At 28.6% G+C, this 18,415-nt stretch overlaps 1 protein-coding gene across 2 annotated transcripts in view; it reads right to left on the reverse strand.

The window, feature by feature from the left end:
• The window catches only part of LOC116778069 (forkhead box protein L2-like), a 40,042-nt gene that overhangs the window by 4,553 nt on the left and 17,074 nt on the right, over positions 1–18,415 (reverse strand). For both annotated transcript variants that reach the window (XM_032671933.2, XM_032671935.2), the window contains exons 4-7: positions 9,338–9,494; positions 8,723–9,057; positions 8,385–8,592; positions 4,775–4,895 (exon numbers count right to left, since the gene is read on the reverse strand). In XM_032671933.2, the coding sequence (XP_032527824.1) occupies positions 4,775–4,895; positions 8,385–8,592; positions 8,723–9,057; positions 9,338–9,494 (821 nt within the window). The remainder of the gene's footprint in view (positions 1–4,774; positions 4,896–8,384; positions 8,593–8,722; positions 9,058–9,337; positions 9,495–18,415) is intronic.

Genomic DNA, 18,415 nt, shown 5'->3' on the forward strand with positions numbered 1-18,415 from the left:
ATAATTCATACATAACTAATAACATAAGTTGATAAAAGAGGCATGCATACACTTTACAGTATTAGTAACAGAAATTATTATTTTATATAAGAATTATTTACTTTAATTATAATAATTCTAATTATTAATGAATAGTTACATATTAAGAATTTACCGGCTGACCTTGACCGAAGAATCTTAAGAATTAGTTTTTTATTTTATTTTGCAATACACGGAAATAATATTTAATTTAATTTAAGATATTTGTATATAAAACTAAATGTTACCTTTCGTGTTTAGTACCGAATACATTCCCGACAAATGTAAAAGCCCCTGACGTTACAAATAAGTTCTACTTTAATTGGGCTACAAAGCGGAGACAATCTTTTGACTTTCAATAGATAAAATAATGATAATATTGACGTCAATATTGATAAGTATATTAAAAATATAACCTTAAAAGTAATCTATCTTGTTTCATACTTACATGTACAGATACTACAAAAACATACCCGAATAACATTCTTAACATTTTCAAAATCAGGTAAGCAATAAAATAAAGTACCTACATTTACCCGTGAGATGTAACTTACGTAAAAGTTTACTAATATTGTTTTTATAATGGTCACTTACATGTTATTATTTTTGATATATGATATTACAGTAATAAATAACTATTTACATAAACAAATTAATTGAATCAATAATATTCTATAAATGATGTTTATTTTAGTTAACTCAGAAATATAACTACAAGTTTTGATTACTATTATATCATTCAATAGTTAGTAAATTAAATCAACTAAACAGTAAATTTTAATACAACCATACAAAACGATGTAGCGGTTTCGGTTTAAGTATTTATATTACAATATTTTGTTATGTACGCATAAACATGCAACAGAGCTTTTGTCACTGAATACTATAGGTAGGCTATTCGTTATCACGGTTTTAAAATAATTCTCGCTACGTTGTTAATAAATGTCATGGAATTTTATTTGTTTAACGTAATTTGTACCAAAATTGAAATTGGCATATAGCTTCATGGCGTACTCTAGAAACCGAACATAACTTATCCTTCTGATCGTAATTCATTCATACATTCTTACTTAATGTATCCAACATTAATTCCTGAGCATTTTTAATGTAAGATTTACTAAAGAATGTGTTTTAAGGAATTCGTTTTCCAAATTATGTTCACGTCTAATATATAATCATAGATAGTCTATCTATATTTTGTTATAAGTTAACTAAATTATATTAGTTTTTAAAATTGTATTTTCATATAAATAAATGTGAGTATATTATTGTATAAACAAAACGTTAGAAAAGCTGTGTATGTTAAGAGTAATTTCATGTTTATATAATTGAAATAATTTTCCAGGAAATCGAACATAAAAATGTATCTTTTTATTAGCTGTCAATACATATAGGATACTAATAAATATTAGTAAAAAAGGTGTATCATTTAAAACTTAATTGTTTATACCATTAAATAGATCATAGTAGTCCTCAATAAATGATTTTTATTTAAAATTTCAAATCGGTTTTACGGTTATCATAATAGGTGGGATAAAACCTCATATATTTGCATCGACACATAATAATATTAACAATACAATGGAGGAAAAACTTGTGGATTTAAGCTATCGAAGTTAAAGTTCTGAATATCGTGTATTTTATTGAACTGGATTTATGTTTTTTTTCCTGTAAAGTATTAAAAGGCTGGTCTCGGTTAAAACAAATTACTAATCTCCGCTACCTATAAATTTTCCACTGCAACCTCTCGAAGCTTTCAAAGGTTGGAAAAAAAATGTGGAGTGGATGTTGATATTTCATGTAACATGGCACACTGGTTTCAACACCTGTACGAAACCGTTTAATGATTCCTGTGGCTTTTGACACTGAACTCAATCAACAAAAAAGAAACGCATATTAAAATCTATAAAAAACGCCTAAAAGGCCAGTCGGATTAAGTAATACTGTTCCCATGTATTATTTTTTTAAACTGTTTTGTTAATAAATATCAAAAATATTTGTTTGCAGAAATTACTAGTAGCAGGTTCATGATATTAGGTCCTTAATTAAATTGAAATTGCCGATTAAGGCTCATCGAATGACCCGAAAATGATAAACGATATTTTACCACTATTGGTAACTTTATCAATATATTTTTAACAATAAGCCGTGAACATGAAAGAACTATTACACCCCAGCTAATTTGAATTCCGATATAAAAAACAAGTCTATTCTTATATACGTAACACTTTAAAATTGTAACCGCATTTTTTTATACTCTGTTATTTGATATTCATAAAAAATATTTCAGAATTGTTATTGTACCGAATCAGATTCAAAACATATAGTATAGCTACATTCTCCTTGACTTTATAGGGATTTTATAGAATTATTTTATAGTAAATCACTTGTCTTGCTCATAATCCATATGCATATAAAACAAAGTCCTTCGCCACGTCTGCCTGTCTGTTTGTTCGCGATAAACGGAAAAACAACTGCACTGATTATCAAACAATTATCACCACTCGATAGTGTGATTATTGAGGAAGGTTTTAGTGTATAATTTGATAAGTTTTTGTATTTACTTGTGTGTACATTAACGCTATTTGTTTAAGATGTCGGGAAAATTTGAGTCGTCTGAGAGCTTTTAACGAATACGCAGCCTAAAGCCTTTGAGATGTAGCAAAATAATATATGATGTAATTATGTATCTTATATAGATCAACAGAAAAATCTGCTGTGGTATATGTCTATACCTTAAGGTTAACATACTATATCCATTTTACAACTTTAAAAAATTGGCATTCCTAAATCGTTTATTGGAAAGCTATTTACATAAATACGGTATTAAGTCTTATCAAAATAAATTACTTCGTTTTCAAGCCTACCTCAGTATCTGTAAATTACTTTTTAAATCATTTAAATCGGGTGTCCCATTTGAAAGTTAACATAGTATAAGTTTAATAATTCTCAAAATTAAATAGGCTATTTTATATTTTTTTAAAGAGCCCGTGCGCAGCCAGGGCTAGTAGCTAGTGTGTAAATAAATCTCTTTTTTAATTATATCAGATCCATAATATAACAATTAAATTAATATGAACTCAATGACGATAAACAAAACAAAATATATAGTGAACGTATTAATTTGTTAAACGTATTAATTGTGGATACCAAAGACTTTAGTGGAGATTTCAAATACAATGCTTAATATAGTTTTAGTGAGAAAATATATCCACGAATAATAATAACTTTAATTTTAAAATCATATTAATAATAATTCAACCTCTGTACATATCATCTTATGTAATATTTATCCTAAAATTACTTTGAACACAAATAACTCCGAGTTTGGTATCCATCTTATCAATTGGAGCACCAATTAATATGTATATAATAGTAATACTTTGACAGGTCGTTTCAAAAGACACTCAATTACTTTATAGAAAAGTGTAATGATTAAGAAATGAAATTTATAATTATTTATAAAATTAGGTATAAAAAATGGGTCTGTGTGAATATTATGAACATAAGTGAGTTAACATGTTACCGTAACTGTAACACTATTTCGCAGTTATGCAGTTTTATTGCCTGTTGATACGCTACTAACATTTTAATCTCATTTTCATTACGACTATGAATATGATATGCTCTGAAATTGATAACGCTAAACATTATTAGAGCGTTCAAACTGCGTTTTAGGCAACTTTTAGTTTATTTTTTTATATAACTTTCTTCTCCTTTATATGAAAGGGAATAAGGTGAATTGATTGATAGGCGATGCCGATAAATAAATTTAAAATATTAAATTATATTGTAAACAAAAAACGTTCTTTATAAAAATTCTGAACCGTCTATAATATATATATATATATAGTATATGTCTGTTTTCAAATACTTATCGCTAAAATTAAAAACATACTAGAAACATTTTAGTTGAATTATATTACTGTTAATTAAAAAAGCGGGATTTTCAATATACAGTGAACATGTCAAAGGAACCTTCGATTCAAAGTCTTTTTGATATATACTGTATTTCTAATTAATTATCGACAGGACAAATATCACTTATATATACGCAAATAGGTAACACTATCAAATTGTTAAAACCATACATTTCTAGCTGAAAAGCGATAAACAAAGATGACGAAACATTTTTGAAAAAAAAAAGAAATTACTTAAAACGTGATGTTAAATAGTAAAAAATAGTACACACTGAAAAAGATTTATGTAAACCGGATGGAGATATAGAACATATGACATACCGGACTCTTTCTTAAAGATCATTATATACCTAAACATGATAGATATACTATTATCTATGATTGATTGTTGTTTTTATGTACATATGTGTTTTTCTTTAATCTTTGAATCAACGTGAAAAATATAAAATACGCACGGATTGAAAGTCTGAGGGTGAGGCAAAAAATTTAACTAGGTGGTTTAATATCAGCAGAAAAGTACCGTTGTTTTCTTGTATTTTTATAATTTAATAGTTAATAACAATATTAATCATTTCTTTGATTACAATTTTCGATATATTTCATAGAATCTATTCTCAATGGCCTCACACAAATAAATCAAGTGTAAAGAAACGTCAGTGAACTGTTTTATAAAATACTAAAAATATTTAAATATTTTGTGAAGGTTTTATTGTACTTAAATCAAGTAATTTATTGTTAAAACTACTTGTTGTCATAAGTGATGTAATTAGGTTTCGTTGAATATGATTGAGATCGCATTAATCTTGTTGAAGATCTGGGATTTGTAATTAAATTACCTGTCCTTGGTTTTGGTGGGTGGAGAAGGGGTTCACGTTAGACGCCTGGGGGGAGCAACCAGGGGGACTGCGAGCTATCGGAGCAGGGTAACCCAATCCGCCTGTCGGCTGACTCAGCCATCTGTAACGAATATAATCTTATAGCATTACATTGAAGCAGTTTTAAACAAGATGGATCTATTTTAAAAGTATTATTGAAAATATTGCAGTCAAATGGCTTTTATTAATATGATGAACCATATCTAACAGAAGCAAATTATGCAAACATAAAATGTTTAGGTTTGATAATGTAAAAAAATATATATTAAAATTTTTACATACATACATAATAATTATATTGAAATTTAATTAATTAAAATTATTATGTATGTACATAATTTGTAAACAACGAAATATTGTGTTAGCGAAATTATTCAATGTAGATATTTGGTAATACTTATATATACATATGTACAATGAGTTTATTACTGGTAAAAATAATTAAAAGTCAATTTATAATTGGTCAATCGAAATAAGTGTAATGAACACGATTGCTAGATCTCTCGATATGGATTCAACAAATGAATGAATAATTTCATCACTAATGCATTTTAAAAGTTCATTACAATAGAAACATCGCATCGGTCTGTTTGAGGTTGACGCGGTCATGCCTTTGAATGATTTATTTTAACCGAAACTTTTGTTATTTCAATAAAATTCAGACAGTTATTATTATTTGCATATAAACATATTGTCACTTGGAAAGAACATAATGTATTGATTTCCTATGACTTTAGACTGCTTAGAGGAGATCGCGAGCTATGTTTTTGTTACAATGAGGCTGACTCAAGAAATACTTTAAGGATGAAAATCATTAAGCAAGTTGAAGAGTGACTTCTGAGTTCTGAGACCACGCCTATCGGTTTGTTACGGCCAATAACCAAACCGCAAACTCGATCCAATCCAGTCTTAAGATTAGATATTAGGGGGATCAGAAATCAAATAAAGTGTTGATTAATAAATTATGCAGTTAAAGTATCAGCCAATTCAATAATAAAAAATATTTATATTAATTTAAACCTTACAGTACTAGTAATTTATATTTTTCACTATGCAAGTTGATTGATTCTAATAATATTGCCCTACTTTCTATTTTTCTACCTTCACAAAGCTCTGTAATTGGGTATTTTCGCAGAAACACGGCCTACGCGCTTGAAACGGCATAAATATTATCGGTTAAATTTGAAAGCTCTTTTTATATCTTCTTCATTGAAAACCGTTTTAATAAATACCTGTTTTTATTGAAAATGTAAACAATATATATCACTATAAACTATTTCATTGCCAATCATCGAATGACTTTATAAGTATATACTTTAGGCATGTAAAAAGATCTTTCTGTAATTCTTATATAGTTACATCTCTATATATAATATGCATATTGTGTCAGAAATAGAGGCAAGATACCAGCATCAGCGAAAAAGCTTAAATTTAAAACCCAAAAAATCTGTTTTGGAATGATAATTGAAGATTAGGGTCTAAAAAAACCAACGTCTCCATTACTTTGTAACTGTTATAATCAATAGTGATACATAACATAAAAATTTAAAGTACGTAACATGTTTCACATTCGAATTTATATATTTTCTAAAAACTGTTATTTTTCATATCAAAAGTTTTACAATAAATCTTTTGGACTACAGGGAATTTATAACTAATCAGCTTACACCTAAATACGAATGGAAACTGTTGCGAGTGTAATCAGCTTACCACAGGACAATTGTCATATCAACTACGACGAAACAAACTTTATTTACAAAAGGTAAGGATACAGAGATGTGTTGTATATTAAGCTTATTTTATAATTTTAAAGCATGAATATGAACTAATGATGAGAACGTCAACACTATATTAACATCTATACATGTATTACAACTAGGTATGTAGATACTATAACTATGTAGATATATACAGTAAAGTATAAACAGACGGATACGTAACAGCATTAATCATATGGAAACCAGCTTTTAACATTGAACAATCGCGGTTAATGACGCAATGTTATGTGAATTAAGAATTGTATAGTTCATGAAGCTATATATAATATTAAATGTTGTACACACCGCACGTACGAACTTATTTATTCATTAGCATTTGTTACTTTTACTAAAATTTTCAAAATATTTCCATGCGTCGATATTTTATTTGTCTGAAATAGAAGCTGGCGGTGTACTGGCCAGTTATTATATAATTAAAACGATCGATAACATATAATGGAATTTAACTGAGATAAAATCTTGACGATTTGACCGCACCATATCTCAGCAGTGTCGTAATCTGTTGCTAAGTGCTCGGGACGACCTTTTGTGAAAAATAAGGTTAAAATATGCATAAACAAAGGAACTTAAACTCTATATTTCATAAGAATACCGAAACGGGAAACTATTACGAATGACCAAGTAAGATTGTTTTATAAACATGTTAATTATGAACGTAAATATTTTTGTAATTTATTAGTTGAGTGAATATCGTAACCACAATAACGTGTAGATTGATATCATTAATATGCTATGACAACATTTATTTTAGCAAATTAGTATGGATTTTTATTTATATTTAGTTGCGATTCTTTTGTGTTCGATTAGTTTACAGTATTATTATTGGACAATAATATTAATTATCGACGTTCTTAAACTACTTATATTATTATTTTTTTCGATATAACAAAAGTAAATTACTAAATTACTATTATTCTTTTGCTTTTAGTTTCCCATAAGGAGGCATTATATATAATTTATGTTCCCAGTCCACTTATGAATACACCTTTATTAAATTGCATAAAACATAATTATTAATCCTGTACAATTAAAGTACATAATACGTATATTTCAAAAACATTGGGATATTTTAAGTGAATAAGAATATATTTATCTACTTACTCACGCCATTCAAAGGTTATTGAAGTGCAAGGTTATCATATTACACATATTTGATTTCTCAGTTACGTAATAAACGTTTTTATTTTCGTTTCACATGATTATATTATTAATTTTACTAACGATGCAAAATAAAATTGTTATTTTTCATATATCATCCAAAGGACGTTATGTCCACAAGAACTAAATGTAATTTTAAATGTTTACTTCAAGTAAACATTTAAAATTACATTTAGTTAAAATTATTAAAATATGAATATTTTAATAATTTTATTTAATTAGCAATTCCTCAGAATTCTGGTCGATATTTCGACGTATCAGTCTTTTGTTATCATATCAATATATATTGTTACTGGTTATGCTCATGACTCCATCCATAGTCCACACGGAATAATGATTTATCATCATGTATAAAAATATATAAACTGAAAGTAGTCTTACTATCTGCTACTTAAAATCACATCAAAACTGGTTCAGCCACATCAAGTGTTAGCCATAACAAACAGATAGAAATATGAAAATTTTTATCGAGTGTTGTTTTGGTATAATATGTAATAAATGCAACCATATGCAATTTATTAAAAAGCCTTTATTTTAATACTCAAAAAAAAACTCTATTTCTTTGTGTTAGTAAACAAATAATGAATTCATTTCAATTAATCCACCTTGGTATATACTTTTAATAAATCACTTACGCATCATATCTCGGGTAAGACGGAGGATAGGGTGTACTAGAACCGAAGTAGTTCCTGTGCCCGAGCTGGATGGGCATGTGGGGATGTTGACCACCGTGGGCGACGTAGCCGTCGAACATTGTCTTATATGGAGCGGCCCTGAATGGTCTCTTCATACGACGTCGCCGCCTGAAGTTGCCATTCACGAACATGTCTCCGCATTGCGGATCTAAAACAATTCCACCCTCACCAAAATTATAAGTTTAAACGCAGCAAGCTCGTTCGCAACGCACGCAATCGCACTAAAACTTATAATTAAAATCATTTTACTCAAATTGTTTGCTTTTACTTAATCTTACCAAGTGTCCAATAATTTCCCTTGCTTTCACTTCCGCCCTCTCTGCGTACTTTAATGAAGCATTCGTTCAGGCTCAGATTGTGTCTGATTGAATTTTGCCAGCCCTTTTTATCCTTCTCGAAGAAAGGAAATTTTTTGGTAATGTAAGCGTATATTTCACTTAGGGTTGCGCGCTTATTCTGGCTATTGGTGATAGCCATAGCAATCAGAGCCACGTAAGAGTATGGCGGTTTTGTGAGTGCCTGTGAAGACGGTGTAGTAGACTGTGGGTTCATTTCAGGCGAACTGCCAGGACAAGCTGCCGGGGTAGGCTTTGGCTTGGGCTTATTCTCGCTGCTGCGAACAAGCAACGATGGTTTAGAAAGATGAAAGTTAATCATTACATCCCCTACTTGAATTAAATTGCAAAAGCAAACATACCCACATTATTCCATAAAATTTAACAGTATGAAATTCGCACAAGCCTATTATATTATTTAAAAATATTACATAAATTAATATTCAATTATTGTAATAAATTGTATATAACGCCAACAGCTATTCTACTCCGTTTTAAGTTTTAATGATGGATGAGGGACTTCGCAAGGCATAGAAATCGCTAATAAAATAAACCAACCTTGTAGGTGAATTAGCAGAATCGTCTCTGGAAAGCGCAGAGAGGGTAAGGGTCTGATAGACCCGAGAGAAATCTTCAGCTTCCTTCATCTCGGGCTGATTGAAGGAGTCTGGAGTGTTTGACTCCTGGAGACACATGCGACTATCGTAGGATAGACCTGAGGAAAAAAATTACAAATTTAAAAGACGTAAAATTACCGGCTATAGTTGAATATTTATAACACAACCAGTTCCTAAGAATAACTCAAGTTTCACTTAACGGGACTCAATGAAACGTATTCAGCAAAATGATGACGTAACACACACCTGTTGGGTTCAGATTAATTATATACCAACAGCAAAGAATTATTTTTACACGAGATATTTTTTATGTTAAGGCAATAATATTAATATTCTTTACTAGCATTATAACAGCTTCGCTACATAATTAAATGAATATATTTTTTGTATTTATTTCACTTATATAAATATGATACTTTTTAGACCCTTTTATTCTTAAATTTCCTCCAACTAAGTAGTGATCTCTACATAGTACCAATGTAATATTAGCACGATAATGTATTTGATATGATGTATTTGTATTTGAGTTAGCCCGAGATGTTTAGGTTAATGCATACGCCAAGCGACTAATTCCAAGAATCCCGTATTTGGAGGCACGTACGAGAGAGATTGGCTAAATCTAAAATGTAAAATGTATACAATAATTCCAGTAACGCTAGATTCCTCTAAAAGTAAAGTAGCAAAATAAAATCATTACCCTATAAATCCAATTAATTAAACGAACATAAATACTTTGATTATTATACATAAAATCTTTTTTTTTACGCCAACAATATAACAAAAAATACATATATTTTAGTGTATATACTGTTAATGAAGCAGATACTGTAATAAGATATCCATGCCTCGGGGTTGGAAGTCAACGGCATCATTAACGGCGTAAGCGATATTGTTAATTAAAAATAGGATTAGGTAATGTAGAAATCTTTTTGGGAGTATATATTTAATTCCAAAAAATCTTTTTTAAACAAAATGTATTCGTTATCATTATAATGAAAAAGCAATGAGCAACAACAAAATACATTTAGATACATATAACATCATAATAATTGAATCATGGGCTTAATTATTAAATCATCCAACTGTTAACTTCACAAGTAATTATAGAACATAATTGTATTACATAAAACAGGTGGAACAGTAATAACGAAACGTGCAAAGAATGCATCAGATCGTCGAAGTCCACGTACCGCCGGCATTGTCGCTTATAGAACAATGCGTATTTATAAAACATTAAACCCGGCGTATCGTTCATGAAATTAATAACAAATAACAATTGTGAAACATTAGTTCGGGAGCCGTGAATTGGCCGCGCTCTTGGGTGAATTTCTTAGGCGTGTTGTTACCACGGCATTTGTGCTGGCTAGGTAACTTTGGTTTATATTCGTCTTTAAAAATATAATAAGGGTTTTGAAATTAGCGTAAAAATTACATTAAATCGATATCCTTGGTTTTTTTCTTGTTCGCCTATAAGTTATCTTTGATTTTTATAATCTAGAGATATAAATATAAAATTTGTTCCATAAAAAATATAGTTAGGTTAGGATGATAATAAACATAATTTGTAGCGAAAAAATATTCGTCTAATTCTTTTGAAATAAAAGTTCAAACATATGTATGTAGGTAAATATCATAATTGACGAAAACTGACATGAAATATTAATAAATTTTCATCTATCTTTCGCTTTTAACTTGTTGATTCAACGAAAGTAATGCGAGACTGATTCTATATTCTAATTAAATATTTATAGTTGTCTCTGGCTGTAGGTATAATAATTTCTTTCCTGTTGTAAATGACTTGGAGATAAACTACAAAGAAACCGTGGGATGTAGAATTTATCGGAGCGTTCAGCCGTATGTATTTATCCATAATTTATCTTAAAAATTCTATGAATTAGTAAAGTAAGTGAAGTAATGTTGGTTAGATTAATTTAATGTTTTTTAATAACGTTAATATTGTCCTACTCTTGTGTACCGTAGTGTGTTTTTTAGTCCCTCGTTACTTTGTATTCGTTCGTTTTGTACATTAATTGTGGAAGATAATAAATTTATATTCATAATTTTTAATACGTAACATAGTAACATAAATATGTATGCTATCTACGCTCTCTACATTTCATTAAATATTCTATTAGATTTATTTGTGCGAATAAACATACGTAATATAACTTGTACTACTTATTCGTATTTATTTTAAAACAAATAAATTAGATTTAGCTTTAAATTGATCCTATCGGTGTAATATTTTCTACAGCGATTCCAATAAACTCTTGATCTTTGTGCAAATAGGTCCTTAATATAACACTGAGTATAACAAAATTTACAAACTAAATGTAATTATGATTTCTAAGATATATCTTTCGAGAAACTAATCCATAGGAAACTAAAACAAAGAGCTATTTAAAGTTCCGATGGCTTCGTGAATACTTGAACCTGAAACTTTAGGTACGGTGGGCAACTCAGTGTCCCGGCCGTCGGTTTGCCGGTTGTACTAATAATGTACAAAGGGCGATTGTTCTTTCAAACAATCGCTCACGTAAACTACTAAGTACGCATTGATTTTGACGTTTTAGATAACATAAGCGGAAAATTATGGTAGATTACGAGAAACTGCCTCGTAAGAATCTGTTTAAGATGTTATATAACACTCCATTGGACTTGTCAAGTAATCAAAAATTCTCAATTGGTAATGAATTCTAATAAAAAAGTGCATGGAAGTAAACTTAAATTAACGCTTAACAAATTGACTTAATATAGGTATTAAAAAGTACATGTCAACTGTCGTAATTATCGTATAGTGTATGTTTGTCCGTTATTGTATCAAAACAATTTGATTACAACACTGATTTGAAATAGAAGTGAAGATGAATTTGGATATTCAATTTGTTATGCACAACCATATTAACGCTCATGGGAACAACAACAACACAATCTTATCGCTCATGGCTCATTGGTTTTAGACATTCTCAAAAAATATCTCAATATAGAAAACCTCTACATTTTAGAGTACACTACGTTTAGGTTTTAGTCTCTACATATTTAAGTTAAATTTGTATAGAAAAATGTCTGCAAACATATAAGTATCAAGATAACAGTTGGCTTATTATATGTCACACATTTAAATATATTCTATGCTCTATTATATATCTATGTGAAATAATTTCCAGTCTTTCTACATTCATTTATCAAAGTTAGTTAGTTTTAAACAAACTAATCTCTTTGAATTTCTGACTCTAAAACTGCCTTTCATTTAAAGCGTATTAGCTTAGTGAAATGGAATAAAGTAACTTTTATATTTTAACTTATTATTACATTAATGTTGCTGATTACAAATCTTTATTTGGCAAAACAATGCCAATTCCCTGCACCTACAGGATTCTAATAAAAATAAGTAATCTTCAATAAAAGCTAAATTTCATATCCACAGAGTAAGAGACACACAATTTTTGTAATAAAAGTTGTTCATTAGAATTGGTAATAATTTGTATTTTTAAAAATAAATACCATTCACATAAAAAATATATATAAAATAAATGTTGTTTTAGGAAACGATTTTAGACTAGTAAAAAAACGATCTTATCAGTTGCATAAAAACTAATCCTAATTAAAAACTACATTCTGTTAAAACTATGAATCCATCCACATCTTTCACAGAGAATGCAAAACTAAAGCGTCATTAAGAGCAAGCTATTCAGACGCACGCCCTGAGCCCAGCACTCACATTCGCGCCGCACCAAAGGAAATGAAGTTTGAGTAGTTTTAATAGGGACTAAAAAACTTTTCCTCCTCTGATGCTATTTCAACAACGAAAAAATACGACTCATCGTTACTTTGATATCATAATACATGTTAATCTTGTGCAAAAAATCAAAGCGAATACTTTTGGAATTGGTGTTTGAAGTCATTCTATTCTTTAGTTATATATAAATAAATAATTATTTAATAGTAAAATTTTCCAACCTAGCACCTCCAGGCAATCCATGATAGTTTATCTTACGATATATTATGTAAAAACGTAATATTACAATATTGTTAAGAAATATTATTTTCTTATTAATTAATTTTTTCTAAAGAGATAACAGAAAATGTCATTAGCGTTTTGACCGCACCTCTTATCCCTTTGTTATAAAACTTTCAAAACATTATCATAATCTTTCTGCCTTCATTCGGACGTTTTAATTGGATTCCTTTTTATAATACTTTGGACGGAAACTTCGTTTTTAACAGCATGTTAAAGTTGTGTGTGACGGGTTTTATTAGTCCTAACCAGATTGTTAGTGAAATTTGATAATTTTCACTATTAGCTTTTTTTTAATAACATTTGGTGCATTGACGTGTATGCATTTATATCAGCAGATCCTAAAATGTTTTAAAAATTTTAATAAATAACTAGTATTTAATATTAATACAATATATAAATGCAATTGCGTCACGAAATAGCTCCACAATTTGTAGTAATTTTTTGACTATCCACGGGATGGTACATATTACGATGCTTTTATGTATATACATATGTCTCTTAATTACTAGCCAAGTAATAAACGAAAAAAAAGGAATAAGGAAACACAACATAAAATTTAACAGCAATAAAATAGAGAAAAGTTGAACAATAATAATACACTACTTGTTAATAGTAGCTATTAATTTGAATAAATACAATATATAAACAATATTAGTTTTGTTTCTCTTAATACCTTTGTAAAATCATTACAGTTTATTAATTATATTAACATGACATTAAATAATATCTACGAGATTTAAATACCCAAATAAATTGATATTTTACTGTAAAAACTTTTTTAAATTTTTTTTCTGGTTTTTCGCCTCAGTGAGAAATTATTAAATTTTTCGTGGCTTAATTTGGCGGCCGCAATTTAATTCAGTAATAGGATAAAGAATTTAAATATCGAATATCTGGACGGAAAGCCGAGTCTATACTATCAGCGTACTTTGATACTATTATTGATTGAACAACCGGAAAGTATTTGCAAAAAAATTAACGACACAACCGACTTTAAAACTTTGTGTTTGTGTGATTCTTTTAGCAGTTGAAAACAAGGTTTATAAGTATACTTCGAATAAAAAGTACTATTATAATAAATAAAAGCTAATTACACTGAAAGTACAATACTTATTCAAGGCTGTACAAAATTACCAAATGCATAACATTGTATTAGGATGTATTTTTTTTAAAAAGAAATATATAATTTCATAATTATAATCAAAATAGTGTTATTCTTTGTTAGTTCGTATTACTAAGACTAGAGACCATTATTCATATATCGTTCAACAAAATGACAATAGAAGTTACGTAAAGATGTTTTCCAAAGTAAACCAATAATGTGTTAATTTTTAAAATGCATTTTTGGTTAAAAAACGTTTACGATACGCAGGCACATAGAATAATCGAATGTAAAAATTACGAGAAACGAGAAAGATATTAATGTAAACATCTACAATTTAATATTATTATTTTTTAACGAACAAATTCAATAAATTGTATTTTCTCCATTTTTTTTTTATTAAATCGTATTCTTTTTACTATATAGTCCAAACAATTCTTGTAAATTTTATTTATAAAATATATATATATTATGTTCCATTTTACAACGACAGTGTAATTTTATAGTTGTATTATTGGAAAAATAATTGCAACTGGAACAATCTTGCATACACTTTATTTATAACATTAATTGAAACATTATTGAAGATGGGTCACATTTTAGTTATTATGTTATTCATTTCCACTTATATTATTTTCCCTAATATATTATGATGAGATATCAGATTAATTGGAACTTATACCTAATATCTACATTATCTAATTGGTGCCTGGGGCACGTCGGCACGTTTGATTTCTGTAAGTGATCGTAGAAAGAGTGAAAACGGATAGTTAAATAAACCTTTTTAAACTATACAGATGTATAATAATACTATAGACCACATTGTATATAACATTATCATGAAATTTATAAACCCAATATAAATTTCACCTACATCGTATATTTTATAAGATATAAGTGGAATAATGTTTTAACTAAAGTATTTTTATTTTGAATTCACAGTGTGACACTCTCTCTCAATCTTACTTAATTCTCCAAACAGATAATTTAACCAACGTGTAGTTACATATAAATCGGGAAAACTTAGAAATCAGTACACATAAGATAAAAAGTATTAATAACATACTTTTTTTATTACTATTCATCGTTTCATTAATGATTGAATTACGACCACTTTTACTAAAGATTACATTATTAATATACCATTTCAGGAGGTGATTTCCTAACTCACTACTATTACTGTAAATTAATCAAAATTAAAATTCATTTAATTCATTTTTAGAAAGTTGAAACCACAATGAGCAGCTAATACGACAAATATACTGCCATGTGATCCCACTGACCCTCGGCGTTCGATGAAATATGCCACCGGCCACTTATCTTCGGACACCCAGAAGGCTAGTAAAAATTTTGCTAAACGTCTTTGCTTAGAAAACTGAAATGCGAAAGTCACAATCAAAGAGAAAGAAGGGAATATGTTTAATATATGGACACATATTTTTAACTTCCTTATATAATGCATAATGAGATAAAATTAAGATTCGTGCCGTGAAAACGGCGATGGCAATAAGCTGTGTTGCATGTTGTATTTAATGTAAACAAAAAACAACATATCTGAATAAGAAGAATATTTAAGGTTAAGGTAGAGCCACTAAAAATACTCCTCACTCCGTACACGTGAACCAGATTCTGTTAGTAAGGGAACGAGAAATATATCTGAAAACTATAATCGATATTTAAATAGATCATATTGAGAATATTTATTTCTAGCTTATTTGTAAATAATGTGGGTATAATCTGTAAATATATATAATTTGTAATGGATACTATTTACGAATATTAGATGTGCATCAAATCATTTATAACTGTTATCTGTTACGAAATGTAAATTGTGGTATTCTCAAAGGCAAATAAAATATTTATTCGCACATTTATCAGCGGTGAAAACCAAAACTAATATCAATGATAAAACGATCGTAAAGGAATTATCGCAGTTGTAATCGATTACTTTCATCAAATCGATTATGTGTATACTGACGGTACAATGAAATTCAGAAATGCAGACCAATATCCTCACAGAATATCAACTTTATTTTTTCTGCAATTTTTTTTATTAATCATGAAAACTATCTGAAACTTATACGGTATCCGACGATATTGCATATCATTCGTGGAATGAAGACACGAGTCTGTGTGAGTAAGGTGAATATCAAGTATTATTTTATCTAAATATACACATAAATAAAAGTACATATAAAAGAAACATTATATTTGGTAGTCTTACGACTACTACTACTAAAGTTTGCTGTTCGTGAACTGCGAATATTTGAGAATCGATATCCTCTCTAAATTTTTGTTATTCCACTTGAAATGAGAGTTGTTATCGCTTTTACACTTGTTAGTGCTTCCTATTTGTTTCCGATTTGACACGGCTAGGATTTATTGCTAAGCTCCATTTAATAATTTCAAATAAGATACGAACGCTTTCTATCTAGTGTAAATGTTACTATATAATAATGTATTATAAAAGGCCACTATGTCCTGATCATAAGGTAATTAATTATAGATATATTTTATTTTTGTGTATATATCTTCGACAATTTTTATATTTTTACACTACAGTATCTTAAGTATCTTGTGAGTGAAACTAAAAACAGTTTAACATCGTTTGACACAATAGCAGCAAATTAAAAAAAAAATAGATTTACCAATATTTAGAATATTTACTTATTATGTATGTATATTGTATAATATTAAGTATTTTAATTTTATTATTTCAAATAATTGTACACTGTCCCGATAGTCTTGGATAGTCAGTTGCAAGCTATACCAAATACATATTCAAATGATTTGTGACAATGATGTCATCGAATGCTTTGCTAACATAAACACGATCCCTCACTCCGCTCCGTTCGAGTACAATGAATAGCATATATTTTTTGTTCTACTTAGTGTATGCTCTGAATTGTCTTCCCACAATGCTTTTATGTAACAATTAGTGGTCATAAAAATAATGTTTCACATACCAAAATAGATAATAAACCTAATATATTAAATGGCACTTGGACCTTACGGTTCATGTTGATTATAGTTCCTTGTAGCCGTTGATGTTTATTAATATTCAATATTTCCTTTGTAAACCAATATGTATTAATTTATAGCTTTAGCCTCTGATCACCACTAAGCTGAATTGATTGCTATCCAGAGAGCACTACACACCAATCTCGAGTTTAATCAATTCCTTTCAGGTAGTAATTTCACAGTAATATGTAGTCTCATAAACAAAAGCTAAACTAGATCTAAAATCAGTTTGTGTGTCTTAATTGTAATCGGTTACATTAATACATTAAGATGTATTTACATTAATCTTATCCTCATGATATTACTGGAACGAAAGCGTATATAATAATCACGATAATTACTCAATAAAACTGTGATATGTTTACTTTATACTTTAATGTTTTGTACATTACAAAAATTTTCAATACTAAAAGTCGTAAGCGGTCAGTTACGACTTAATACGCTTGGAATTCGATTTTTATGTTTTTTTTTTTGTTTAAGTCAGACATAATACAGACAGTCAAGCAAAAATATTAAATTCGCCAGTATAGCTATAAATACTATATAATTTTTATGTTAAATAATAAAGTATTTGTGCCAGTTGATTTAATCTACGAACGCAAAGGTTGCTACTGTGTTAATATATGTACAGATTTGTTTATATGTTTGTTATTCAATTAAACTCCAATAACCGGATGGCGGATTTGTATTTAGTATTTGTGGTATTTACATGATGTATGATATAAATGTACTTATAATTAAGTTAAATGCTAGTTAATTAGTCGATATTCGTAAATATACATTTTTACATTTGGTATATGAACTTACCTGTTACAGTTAAAAATAACAAGTAAATACATTGTAAGAGTACAGTAACTATCGAAATTTTAATTAAA

Source organism: Danaus plexippus, chromosome Z (assembly GCF_018135715.1).
Source record: "Danaus plexippus chromosome Z, MEX_DaPlex, whole genome shotgun sequence".
NCBI classification, from domain to species: domain Eukaryota; kingdom Metazoa; phylum Arthropoda; class Insecta; order Lepidoptera; family Nymphalidae; genus Danaus; species Danaus plexippus.